This window comes from Phodopus roborovskii, unplaced genomic scaffold (assembly GCF_943737965.1).
Source record: "Phodopus roborovskii unplaced genomic scaffold, PHOROB, whole genome shotgun sequence".
Lineage (NCBI taxonomy): Eukaryota > Metazoa > Chordata > Mammalia > Rodentia > Cricetidae > Phodopus > Phodopus roborovskii.
Genome location: NW_026125052.1, coordinates 35,048,029 through 35,060,639, shown reverse-complemented (window position 1 = coordinate 35,060,639; position 12,611 = coordinate 35,048,029). Strand labels below are relative to the sequence as shown.

At 45.7% G+C, this 12,611-nt stretch overlaps 1 protein-coding gene across 3 annotated transcripts in view; it reads left to right on the top strand.

The window, feature by feature from the left end:
• The first annotated feature begins 10,188 nt into the window (after positions 1-10,188).
• B3gntl1 (UDP-GlcNAc:betaGal beta-1,3-N-acetylglucosaminyltransferase like 1) overlaps positions 10,189-12,611 on the top strand; it is an 82,275-nt gene continuing 79,852 nt past the window's right edge. For 2 of the 3 annotated variants that reach the window (XM_051182684.1, XM_051182680.1), the window contains exons 1-3: positions 10,189-10,281; positions 12,058-12,174; positions 12,266-12,365. In XM_051182684.1, coding sequence (XP_051038641.1) covers positions 10,234-10,281; positions 12,058-12,174; positions 12,266-12,365 — 265 coding nt within the window. In that variant the 5' untranslated portion in view covers positions 10,189-10,233. Of the gene's footprint in view, positions 10,282-12,057; positions 12,175-12,265; positions 12,366-12,611 lie in introns of those variants that run through there. The other variant, XM_051182687.1, reaches the window with a different exon arrangement.

Sequence of the window (12,611 nt, the reverse complement as noted above, 5' to 3'; positions counted from 1 at the left end):
GCTGGCATTCTTATTCTTGACTTGCACTACAGAAAATAATTACAAAATGAGACATTATGAAGCAAACTCAAAATTTTATTAAGGAAAAGCTAATTCTAAATAGTGTAGATCTCAGAGGGAGAGAGAGTCATAGACTTCAAAATTTACAAGGAGTTGTGGGCAGCCTAGAAAATAATTTCTGGCAGCCACCCTATGTTGGTGTAATAAACCCCGCTTTGGACACTATAACAGGTACCAGGCTCTTAGAGTCCCCATGTTTCTGCCTGACTTAGCATCCAATACAATCTGCTGTCAGGCTCACACGACTCAGGGAAACACAAAATTCATTTCCAGTTTATTCTAAGGGACACAGAAAAGGATATAGATTAGCAGCCAGATGACCAGTACCAAGGATCCTAAGAGCAGGACCTTATGTCCTGGTGGAATTTGGCTGTACCCATTCTGGTGCCCTCACATACCAACCTCATTGTTAAGGGATCTTCTCATTAAAGCAAAAGATGCTTCTGTTGTCCAGGAAATTCCAAATTCAGGGCTGAGTCAGGAAGTAGGACAGAAACCAAATACAGATTTCTTATTTTGTCGCACTGGTGTCCAGATGCTCTGGACACCCAAGGAGATTCTCCTATTCAGCACATCTCAGGACAATTCTGAGGGGGTCAGTGAAACGTGGACTGTAGGCCATTTGTTAAAAACATACCTCTGTGGGATCATCCCCCCCTGAGGATATCTAAGTTGTAGATACCTCACTTTATTAGATTTCACCTCAGCAGCCCATGAACCAGGGTCATCCAGTATCAGGAACACAAAGTTTAGTTCCCAGGACTCTACATATCCCACCACCCAGCTGTCACTTCCTATATGTGGGACATTAGGACATCCTCATATCCACCCCTGTGTTAATAAGTATTTCTTTGTCATTGTTTTATCTCTATTTTGTATAGTAAGAGTGCATTGCTTCTGAAATAGAAGCCATGCTTTGGTCTCAGGCCTTGCTCCCTAGACACCTTTCCCTCTGTTTTGGATGGCTTATTCTCTGGATCCTGTCCCCACAACACACGTGTGTCATTATCTATGCCACAGGCAACCACAGTAGGGGATATGTTAGGAGACAGACATGCTACAAGGGACTTCCCACCTGGAGATCTAACAAAACCTGGAGTGGGTCTGGTCCCACAACCAGTGTATGCCTTTAAGGAGCACTGAATTCTCAGCCTGCTGCTTCCCCTGTGGAGTATAGGTAATGGTAAAGATGAACTCTGGGCTTGTGGCTTCGTATGCTCATCCATTAAGTTTGCAATGTGGATGCAGAATACCCCCTTCCTTTTCTGTACTATGAGCTGAACCCTTCAGCACTGAATCCTCATGATAGATAGTGAAGACACTGATATTGTTGTCCACATGGGTGAGCCCCCAAGCAGGAATCTCTTGGGACCTGTCTTCTTTCCAGGATTGTTTTCTTGCTATAGACACCTACCGCCACAGCATCATGCCTCGTCGGTCTCTCTAGTAACTAGGGACCAGCGCCTAAGCTTAAGGGGTTGTGGGATCCAACGTGGACCCCTCTTCACTCATCTGGCTACAATCAGCTCTAGTTGTGTCTTGTGGCCAGAGATGTCTAAGGACCACACCTGAGCAAAGCAGTCACAGACTGAGGCCTAATGGCAGTCCTTTTGGAAATGAATAGACTTGTGTCAGATAAGATTTAAAACGACAAGACCTAGTAGACCCAGAGCTGTTGTGTTTGGCGGCACAGTGGCTCTGTGTCTGGAGGCCCTGGCCCTTGGGGAAGAGTTAGCTATTTTTGCCTTCTGAGGTTTAGTGCTTCCTGCCTGGATGCTTTGGAAGTACAGGAAACATGGGGTTTAGCTGAGGGAAAGTGCTTCCCAAAGCATGAGCCTTGGGTGTGTGTGTGGGGGAGGCTCTTTACATCATGGTGCTAGAGTTTCCTGGGGACCCACAGGAGGTTATCTTCCCCAGTTCACCTTTCCCATAACAAACTATCCTCAAACCTTACTTAAATTGTAATTTTAGGATAGAAAATAAGTCAAAGCTGTTTATGGCTATGGAAATCACATGTGCACAAGAAATCACAAGAAAAATTAGGGAACAAAACCTAAGTGTGAGACCAGCATTCCACAATAGGGGACAGGATACTACATACACTGCTAGAACTCCAGCAGCATGCTCACCTTGCAGATACTGGCATAGGATCTTTCTGGGATCTCTGGGGGGCAGGCTATTCTGGTCAGACCTATTCTGAGAAAACACCGGAAACTCCCTTCCCACAAAACTAACATGAGTGCTGGGGCGCTCGGGCATGACTGACCCAAGTAGGAGTCAGGGCCTGGGCCATCCTTCCTTCCCCTTCCTGGATCTCATACACCTGGCACATACCTGCACACACCCCCACATGCTGGTCATACTAGTTTGTCCAGTATCTTCTGTCCCATCCTCCAAGTTAGAGAAGAACATTCAAGGCTGGACTTCTGCCTAGCTGGTCCTTGAGCCCAGAGCTTGCCAGAACAGTCCAGCGGTGTCCACATCCTTAAGCCGATGTCTTGGAGGCAGTGAGGTTCAGACATTCAGTACCAAAGGCACATGTGCTGAATACTCTTCTCTTGGTGGATGTGCTTTTCCAGTCAGAATCTGGTGGCATCCACTTGTAAAGACTCCTTGAGTTTTACTATGTGTAGAACTTACAGGGCCTCATTGGCCAGGACATGATATGTCGCTTGGCCTTGGAAGCTTCCATCTAGGGAATACAACAGGTGCTGCCTGGCCAGCTGTTTGAGAAAGGGCTGGGGTAGTGGCAGGGTAGACAGGAATGGAATACCTGCCACCCAGCCCAGGTGGTGTAACCCTAACCACCTCCCGAAAGATGACATTTGGTCTTCAGCCTCTCAGTTTACTCTGAGCTCCACTACAGAGAGCGATCATGAAACCCTGGGAAGGGTCAGGAGCGGGTAGAAGTGAGTTGGGCTAGGAGATGGCCAGGAAAGTGATCTGGGGATGGTGGTCACCAAGGACGATGGCAGCCATTCTGCCCACCCTTGCTGGACTTCAAAAAGTGAGGACAGACAACATTCAAGACTACCACAAAAGGGCTTCCTGTTGATACTTTCACTCCTTCCCCTTCTCTGGGGCCAGAGCCTCTCTGGGCTCCACCCACCCTGCTGGAGTAACTGGCAGACCATGGACATGAAACAATGCCGCCCAGTCTCCAACCCTGCAGTGTTCCTTTCTGAAACTCAGTTTGAAAGCCATCACTCTACAGTTTGTGCAGAAAGTCGGAAGTGAACAGACTAGCTTAGACCAAAAGTCATAGATAGAATCCTAAACATTATACACACTCCAGGAGTCAAGGCAACACATATTAACATGGGGTCACTCCAACATTATACACACTCCAGGAGTCAAGGCAACACATACTAACACAGGGTCACTCCAAGATGAATGGAGGGATCCTTTTTATCTTCATGACTCTAGAATAGTCAATCTTTTTCAATAGACACATATGTCTATTGACATATGTATATGTATAGGTAAGAAGAATGCCTTAAGCCTTTCAGTTAACACTACAGATGCAAACACAGGCCCTATTCCCACCTTGTTTCATTTATTACATACACAAGGCTCCTAGAGGGCACTGACTCAAGGGACTGGGTAGGAAAATAGCTACCAAATCCTAGTAGATATTTGGGACACGATGTGGGGCACTGGATCCTTCAGAGAGTAAACAGGCTCCAGAAGGCAGTAAGAGAGTAGACATTACTAGTGGCCATTTCCAATGGTTGCAGGTGATGTAGGATAACAAGCCAGGGTTATTGAGTTCAAAGACAGGCAATGAGAGACTGAGGAGGAGGGTCTGTGTTCCAAACAACCAGAGAAATGAGAATCTCACCTTGTTGAGCAGGTTGATCCCTCCCCTAACTGTCTTCTCACCCAATACTTTCATTGTGATATTGTCAGTTTACTTGAGGGGGAACCAGCTTCATTGGTCACTATCAGTCCCGCAGGACTCATGTCTGTGGTAAATATTTGTCAATTGTCCACATCCAAAAGCTCCCTGGTAGAGTCTTCCTACAGCAATATCCCAGATCTGGGCCCAGGGAAAGCCCTCAGGCTGTAATTGTCTTCCAGGTCAATAACACCCTTCAGAATTTGGAATAGTCTGTTTCCCTTTCTCACCCCTTTCTTCTTTCCTATCTTCTGTTTAAAATAGTTTTATTGCCATAACAGCAAAACCCAATCATTATAGAAATGTGAGGAAAATATTGAAGAAAGTCATACAAGCTAATCATCTAGCTGATCTGGGCAAACTTGGTCTTGTTTTTTAATATTAGTGCAAGCTTCTCAGGATGGCCCATCCCTGTCACTGAGGGCCTTCAACCACCAGGCTCCACCCACAGAACATTGGCCATAATGGTTGGACCCTGTCCTCAAGATGCAGGCAGCCATACAGGATAAATAGCCCAAGATCAGGCCACAAAATCCAACAAGTACCTGAAGCTACCCTGAAAAGCTCTGCCAACAAGAAACACTTTATGAAGCCTGACTCCCCGCTCAGTTCTTTGCCACTTCTCTCCCAGGCAGAGACACGGCCACCCTCCAATGTTTTTCACAATAAATCTCATGTGACTTCTGTTGTTCCGTGTGACTTTGTGGTATTCTTTAGCTTTCACGTACTGGGATACCTTCCCCTCAGAGATGTACCACTTTACATTAGTGTCCTGACTCAGAGAGGTTCTTCCAGTGCCTGGGGTCCCCCTCGGGGTCTGAGCTGCATTGGGACCCTATCCCTCATGTCTGGTCCACCCAGACTCACCATCAGGCTTACCACCTGACCAGCATCCCATCCACCAGAGGCAATTAACTGTGTTTCCCCTTTGGTCAGTGTTTGAGTCCTAGAAAGTGACCTTTGAGTGTCTGGAACCTCTCTAGTACTCTTGGAGGCAAAAGTACCCCAGCTATAGTCTTTAAGCTACGGTTGGCCCTTTTCATCTGACCCCATCCCTAACCCTTAAGCTGAAAACCTGCAGTTTCTTTAGGCTCAACCAGGCATTATGCCCCCTTCCTGACCTCTTTTCCTGCCTTTCCTTCAGAGCTGCCCATACACCCACAGCTTCCCTAGGTCCTCATGGCTTTTGTGATTCTTTTCTGTGGATGAGACCTCTCCTAGAGTTTGGTTCTCATCCTTTACTTCTAGCCTCCACCAAAGCCTTGGTACCAGGAACTAAGTCTCTCCTTGGGCTTAGCCAGGATAAGTCCTTGACCCCCGTTGAGGGTGATGATGACCCACTGAACAGCTTGTGTCTTCCTCTGGCCCTCCCTGAGTCACAATATGCAGTTTCCTCTGGCCCAGGCATCCTGATCTACAACAGGAGTGGTTCAATTGAGGTAAACTGAGGTCTGTCCCATTTGGAAACTTGTAAAGAACACTGGAGTTCTTGAGGTTTTTCTGTGCTGAGAGTCTACCCAGCTTTAAAGCTTTCATCTTGGTCTTTGCTGGTGGTGTCACTGAGGGCCCAGCAATGCCCGACAAAGCTTGTCCTATCTGTGTAGATCTGCAGTGAGTCTTTGACTTTAGTACCAGCATCATGCAGTCATAAAATTTAGAAACTATCATCTTGTATCAACTTTTTTTCTTTTGGGCTGCCACTCAGCTCCCAAATCACGACAAGGAAACTTCTTAATAGTTATGAATATTAAGTCTAGTTTAGGCTCATTTCTGGCTAGTTCTTTTAACTTAAATTGACCTGTTTCTCTTTATCTACCTTTTATTTATTTACTTGGTTTTTCAAGACAGGATTTCTCTGTATAGCTTTGGAGCCTCTCCTGGAACTAGCTCTTGTAGACCAGGCTGGTCTTGAACTCACAGAGATCCACCTGCCTCTGCCTCCCAAGTGCTGGGATTAAAGGCATGCACCGCCACCACCTGCATCTTTATCTACCTTTTGTCTCAGGGTTTTTTACCTTTTTATCTCTTCTGCATATCTTATTTGCTTCTTATATCCATAGCCTGGCCCTTTGGTGTCTTGGTAGGACTCCCTACCACAAGGGGATCAAACTTAGGCTCCACTACCCTTGGATTTCAGAAAAGCCCCTGCTACTACCATGAACTTCTGCAATAGTTTAGCACTCTGAAAAAAAGCAACTTCCAGGTGTTTCGTGACAAAGCTTTTCCTGAAGAGATGGAACACACATCCTAGATAGTGAACCCATGACAGACCAAAGTATAGCCACCACCCAAGTCCAATTTGTTGAACCAATGAGTTTTATTGGGGTTGCTTTCAGGAGTAGACAGTTGCATCATCAAGGGCAACCCCAGCAAGGTGGCAGCTCACAAAAGCTGAGAGCCTTGAGCACACTGCACAGCCTGCAGGCAGCTCAACAGGTTGGAGGGTGTCCTTTCCAGGTGCCTCAATTGGTCTAAACCTGTTCCAAGCAGCTTGGCTAGTTTCTGCTTCTTTGAGGCAGCTGTTTTGATCTGATCCTTCTTTGCAGCTTTTCTTCTCTGAGAGTCTTCTTTGCAGCCCAGATTCTTTTAGTCTGAGAGGGATTTTTTTCAGCTTTTGTTTAGTCTGGCGGGGGAAGCTAGTGAATCTGGTCAGTTTCAGGAACTTCCTGAAACTATTTTGAGTTGTTTAGCTCCCTACTTAAGGAATTTCCATGAAGCATGGAATGTTTCAATATCAGAGGAAACTGTTACACAGCACCAGGGCTGTCAGTCATGAAGACCACTGGTTGTTCCTGGGAGGATCTGAGTTTGATTCCCAGCAACCACATGTCAGTTCAAAACCATCTGTAGCTCCAGTTCTAGGGGATCTAGTGCCCTCTTCTGGCCTCCAAGGTACCACAAACACACAGTACACACATATGTGTGGAACACCCATACATATTTTAAAAATAACAGTAAGTTTTTTTTATTTTATTATTTTATTTTTATTTTACATATCAATCCCAGTTCCCTCTCCCTTCCTCCCTCTCTCTTTTCCTCTCTCCCACCCTCACATGCACCCTGACCACTCCCCCCCCCCACTCCACATGTGGGGTCATCTAAATCTGTCAAGTCTTTTGGAGTAGGGACTAGGACTTCCCTCCTGTCTCTAGGTTAAGGGAGTATCCCTCCATGGGGGAGGTGCCCGCAAAGTCCATTTGTGAGAACATCTACTCATATTATGTTGGAGGATACAGCAAAAATCAACTTTCTTACTAAAAAAGATTAGAGGAGATGAGTGAAGGGACTAGTATTATACCCCAAGACCAAGGAGATTTGTCCCAGAGGGACAAAGTGCAGAGAATAAGATACAAAGACAGGAGATAGAGGATGAGGGACAAGGAGAATGCAACACAGGAGTGGGGGAAGGGATGTTTGTCCTTGGACAAAGGACTGCCTCTGGATAGAGACAGATGTGACGTGACCCAAAGACTAATAGTAGTTTATAAAGGTAAAAGGGGAAACCCTGTGTTAGGATGAGGTGTCTGTTTCATTTGAACTGGGCATGTTAATTAGGGCAGCCAAAAGTGATGTTTTGATTGCTGGACTTCATTACTTTGATATCAGGATTTTGGTAGTTAGACTCAGGAGGAGGAAGTAGCCAAATCAGGGAGTAGACCCTGGTGGCTGGCTTCAGAATGTAACCTTCTAATGGATTTTAGCAAGGAAGAGGTAGTGATCAAAGGGCAAGGCCATGTTTGCCATGCTCAGGTCAGTTAGAGCCCCTTCACTGAGGGATGAAAAGCTCCAGCCTACTTCAAATGCTATGTGCTGCAAAGGCTCAGAAATTACCTGTGTCTCCTTATCTTTGACCCCTTATCTCTAGACCCTTCTGGGGGCCGGAATGCTACATACTACTAAGTCATTTAAAGTGAAACTATTCCCCACATGTTAATTCTGAGAGACCATTAGGCCTTTGAAAACCAATTGCTTTGGTCAGATTTCTACTCATCCCATCTAATGCTTTATACTTTTTGTTGGCTTTTCAGATAAGATGCAATTTCAGTTAAAAAAAATCACATGCAACATAGTGCTTTGCTTTGTAAGAAGTTACAGAATATTTTGCTTTTGATCTGAATTTTTAAAGAAAACTTTTTTTTTTCTGTGAAAGAGGTGCTCATAGACAAGAGCACTTAAGAGTAGTAACCTGAGTTAGTCTAGGTTAGAGGGGTAGCATAGCACTAGCCAAGGCACACTCAGTTTACAGAGCTCTCACAGTTCCTTGCCTGCTGGCCTTCTCTATGTGGGATAAGTTAGGGAGCTCTTACACTGACCTGCAGAAGCTCTTCATAGCCCCATCCCAGCTTAATGGAAGAATGTGAACACCCTGTTTATACAGGCAGGAAAAGGTTTGGCGATGTCTGGGATAGGCTGTAAAACAGGTTGGGTTCCACTGTATCTCCTAAGATCAAGCTGACAGACTGCTGAGGGTTCCTTTGCTGAACTACTGGGGATCCTTTAGATTCTTTCCTTGAAAGAAAAGCAGGCCATTGTTTTCTATTGAGGGAAGTATTTCAAAGCATCAGCACTACAGTCCTTAACTGGAGAGCTAGCTCAACAATTAAGAGCATTTGTTGATCTTGCAGAGATATGGTTTTGAGTCCTAGCACCAATTTCATCCTCAGGGGATCTGACACCCTTTTCTGACCTTCATGGGCACTGGGTAGGCATGTGGTACACACATACATGCAGTCAAGACACTCAAATACATAACATAATAAATCTAAAACCAAGTTTTAAATAAGCACGCAGTCCTCTAAAGCTTTGCTGAGATTGTTATTTTTAATAGTTGTTTTGCATGTGTGTTGGGGGTGTGAGTGGGTATGAGCCACTGCCTATATGATTGCAGGTCAGAAAATAACTTATGGGGGTAGGTTCTCTCAACACCATGTGGGTTCCAGGGCTCAAAGTTGGGATTTAAGGCTTGGCATCAAGTGCCTGTGTCTACTGAGCCATCTCTCCCATCCCTTCCTTCTTCTGCTGTTTTTAAGTGTGGAAACTCTTGAAGGTTGCTTGGTGCCAAGGCCTGTGGGTGACCTCAGTGTCACCCCTCAGAAATGGAGGGTGTGGATGAGCAAAATATGCCATCTTAAAATACACTTCTAGTTGTGGGATGATCATTCAGACGAGAAATTGCAGGCACAAGCACAAGCCAGAAAAAGACTCTGGAAAGGAAATGCACATGGGTTATTTAAATTAGTAATCAGGCCTATTGGTATCTTTCATGCAATCCTGAGGTTGTCACCTGTCCTTTGAGAGTATTTCCTGAAAACTTTTGGCACTGTGGTTCTTTCGCACTTTGGGACTCCCACAGTTCACAGAACACTTCCTTCATCAACCTCCAGGAGCTCTTGGGCCAGTGACTCTCTATGTAGCATAGAAACTCTGCCATCTGGCTTTGATTGGCTTCACGCCTCCGAATGCAGGCCACACACTAGACTGCTCCGGTCCATACAAACTATCTACTGCTGGTTCACTCCAAACCCAGCTCAGTCCAGCCTGGCCTGCAATCCTCCCACCAGTCGGGGTCCTTGTTCCTCGTTCAGCTCAGTCAGACCAAACACAGTTCAGATGAAATGTCGCCTATTTGTTTTAAACTTATTGCCATTTTCATTTTAAAGTTATATAGGCCCAACCTTGGGTGGTCGCGTTTGGATTTTTAAGTCGTCACCTACCCACACAGGGTGGCTCCCCTCACAAGTTCCCCCGTTTCTAAAGTATTTTTATAACATTTGTTTGACTGTGGACTTTGGTTTGCGATTATTTCCGTCAGGTGGGGCAAGACGACTTCCTCAGGCTAAGAAGCCGCAAAGATGGGCGGGTATTTGCGAGAAGGGCGGAAAGCCAGGAGCGCCCACGGACTCGGGGAGCCAACCCTTTCTCGGTCAGGCCTCGCCCACACTCGGTGCGGGCTACGGCCACCTCCCGGCCCAGGGTCCCGCCCTAGCTGCTCCAGCTGAGGCGGGTAGCTTGCCCCACCGGCTCACGAGTCTTTAGATTACCAACAGGCCAACTTGTTCTGCAATCTGCGCGAAGCACCGCCCTCAATGACTGACGTGTCTCTGCACCAATAGGACGTGGCCATTTTCTGCCTCTGCACGGCCAGTGCCTAGCGACCCACGTGGCGCTGCGCCAATCGGAAGTGGTCCAGTCTCTGCACCGCCTTCCGGAGCTTGCTGTGCAATCTTGGCTGCCTATGCAGGACGCGTGCAGAAGAAGGGCAGTGGATCCCTGCCATGCAGCTACCCAAGGACGCCACCGGGCACGGCCCGCTGGCCTTAGTGGTAGGTATGGTTGGGTAGATACGGCTCCGCCCCCACGTCCCTTCTATAGCCTTTTCTCTCTCCGGATCGGTAATTATCCTTTTTGGGCTGGCAGCCGCTAGGGTCTTTCCGGAACGCTGCCACTGGTTCAGGAACCTCAGCTTGGAGGGCTCCCACCCTTTTCCTGTGTCAGTGCATGTGTACAGATGGCGTTCCTGCCGGAGCTCCTACACACCTACTTGCCCAGCACACTGTTGTCTCCACCCCCAACTCCCTTAACCCCACTCACCTCGCCAGCATACCACACCTGTCCAACATACCCAACTGGTGGGTTAGATGTCAGGGGCCAGGACACATTGTAGGTTTGGTTCACAGGCCCAAGTGGATTGCATTTTTCATGCCAATCTTACTGAAATTGGGAACAGGTAAATCAAGGCCTAACTAACCTTGTCAAAGATTGTTGCAAGGTTTCCTGTAGCTCTGGCTGGCCTGCAACATATAAGTAGCTGAGAATGACCTCGAGATAACCCTCCAGCCACCACATCCCACTTACTGATAACAAATGAGTCACCACACCCTTTTCACTTTAAATCCTGTAGGTCTTGAGAAAATCAAAAATGTTCTTTTCCTTTACAAAGTAAGTTCAGAGGACTTACACATGCAAGGCCCTGGGTTCAGAACACAAACATGATGAAATGCCTCTTTTGGATCACCAGCTCCTCAAGAGCATTTCATTTGTAAAGAACTTGGTAGATTTTTGTCTTCAATACTCATTTATAAGCTTTTTATAACTATGCTCACATTCAGTAATTTAAAAATGAATATTATGTATAGAAGTTACCTAGAGTGAGCTATATAGCTATTGCCTATATTGTATGTAGACCTTGTCTGTGGAGACTATGCAGTTACTGTCTGAGTCACATATAGCTGTGCAACATGTTCATATATGTATGTATATGTTAACATTTACCTAACCTATTGGTTTTCCTTCTCAGAAACTTGTCCACTTTTGTTTTTGCACATTAACTCAAGGGTGACACTGACAATTTCTGTGACTGTTCTTTACTGTGTTATGTAAAATTGAGGCAGTTCCCATGACAATTGTTCTTTTGGTCATCAAGTTTTAGTGATTTTATTTCATACCACTTTAGAAACTTTTGACTTTATGAGACTCACAGAGAGAAAGCGCTGGTGCTTGCATTCAAGTTTAGAACAAAGATTACGGGCCTCTACATACCCCTTGGTCCAGCTTGGCTGTGTGATTAGCTGTGCAGTAATATGAAGGGGTCACTCTGTTAGAGTTTTCCTAAGGGTGAGTTTGCCATCTAGTCAAGGACTGGTCTTCAGGAAGAGACAAATATTTAAGTAGAATGATTATGTTTTTGCCTAGTGATTAAAATCATGAATTTACCATGGAGCTGGAGGGGCATTTTGATGCTTTTCAGCTCTTCCCTTCAGAAGCATCTAGAAGGGAATGTGGATAGATAGATTAGTGGATAAAAGCACTTTCCACCAAGCTTGACAATCTGAATTTGTTCTCCAGTGTCATACATACAATACGATAATAGATAAATAAATGAAATAATTTTAAATCAAGAACTTGAGGGGAACCTAACACCTATTAAGTTCTTATGGACCAGACAAATGTTAAGAGCTTAGAAAGGAGAAATAGATACTTTTGGTTTGTTGGGCATGCCCTAGCATGAGGCCTGGTTCTTGGCGATCCTCATCTTTTAGGATGCTGAAGGGGATGCAGTTCCCCAGGGATGTTTGTTAACTCATTTCTCTGAATTCTAGTCCATTATCCTCCCGGTGCACAATGCTGAACAGTGGTTGGACGAGTGCTTGGCATCTGTTTTGCAGCAAGACTTTGAAGGTACCATGGAGCTCTCTGTCTTTAATGATGCCAGCAAGGTATTTATGGGCCAGCTCTTGGGTGACTTACTTAATGCTTTACAAACCACATTTAAGAGCTGTTGCCTGACCTGCAGTGTCACATTTACAGGACAAGTCTAGAACCATCATTGAAAAATGGAAGGTGAAACTGGAAGATTCTGGCATCTCTGTAGTCATTGGAGGCCATGACTCTCCTTCTCCCAGAGGAGGTAACATACTAAATTGTAATTATGGTGTCTTAGCAACCTATAAACTTAAATGGTTTCATATTATTCCAGTCTGGAGAAAAGTATCCTGGTGAAGAAAAGCATTTTGGTAATCTTCAGGTCTGGTGATTAGATCTGCTGCCTACTGAGAACCAAGTGGACCGCAGTTTCTGACTCTCTCTCTGTCTCTGTCTCTGTCTCTTCCTTGCTCCAGGGTCCTGGCTGGCATGGAATCAGTGTGTAGACCAG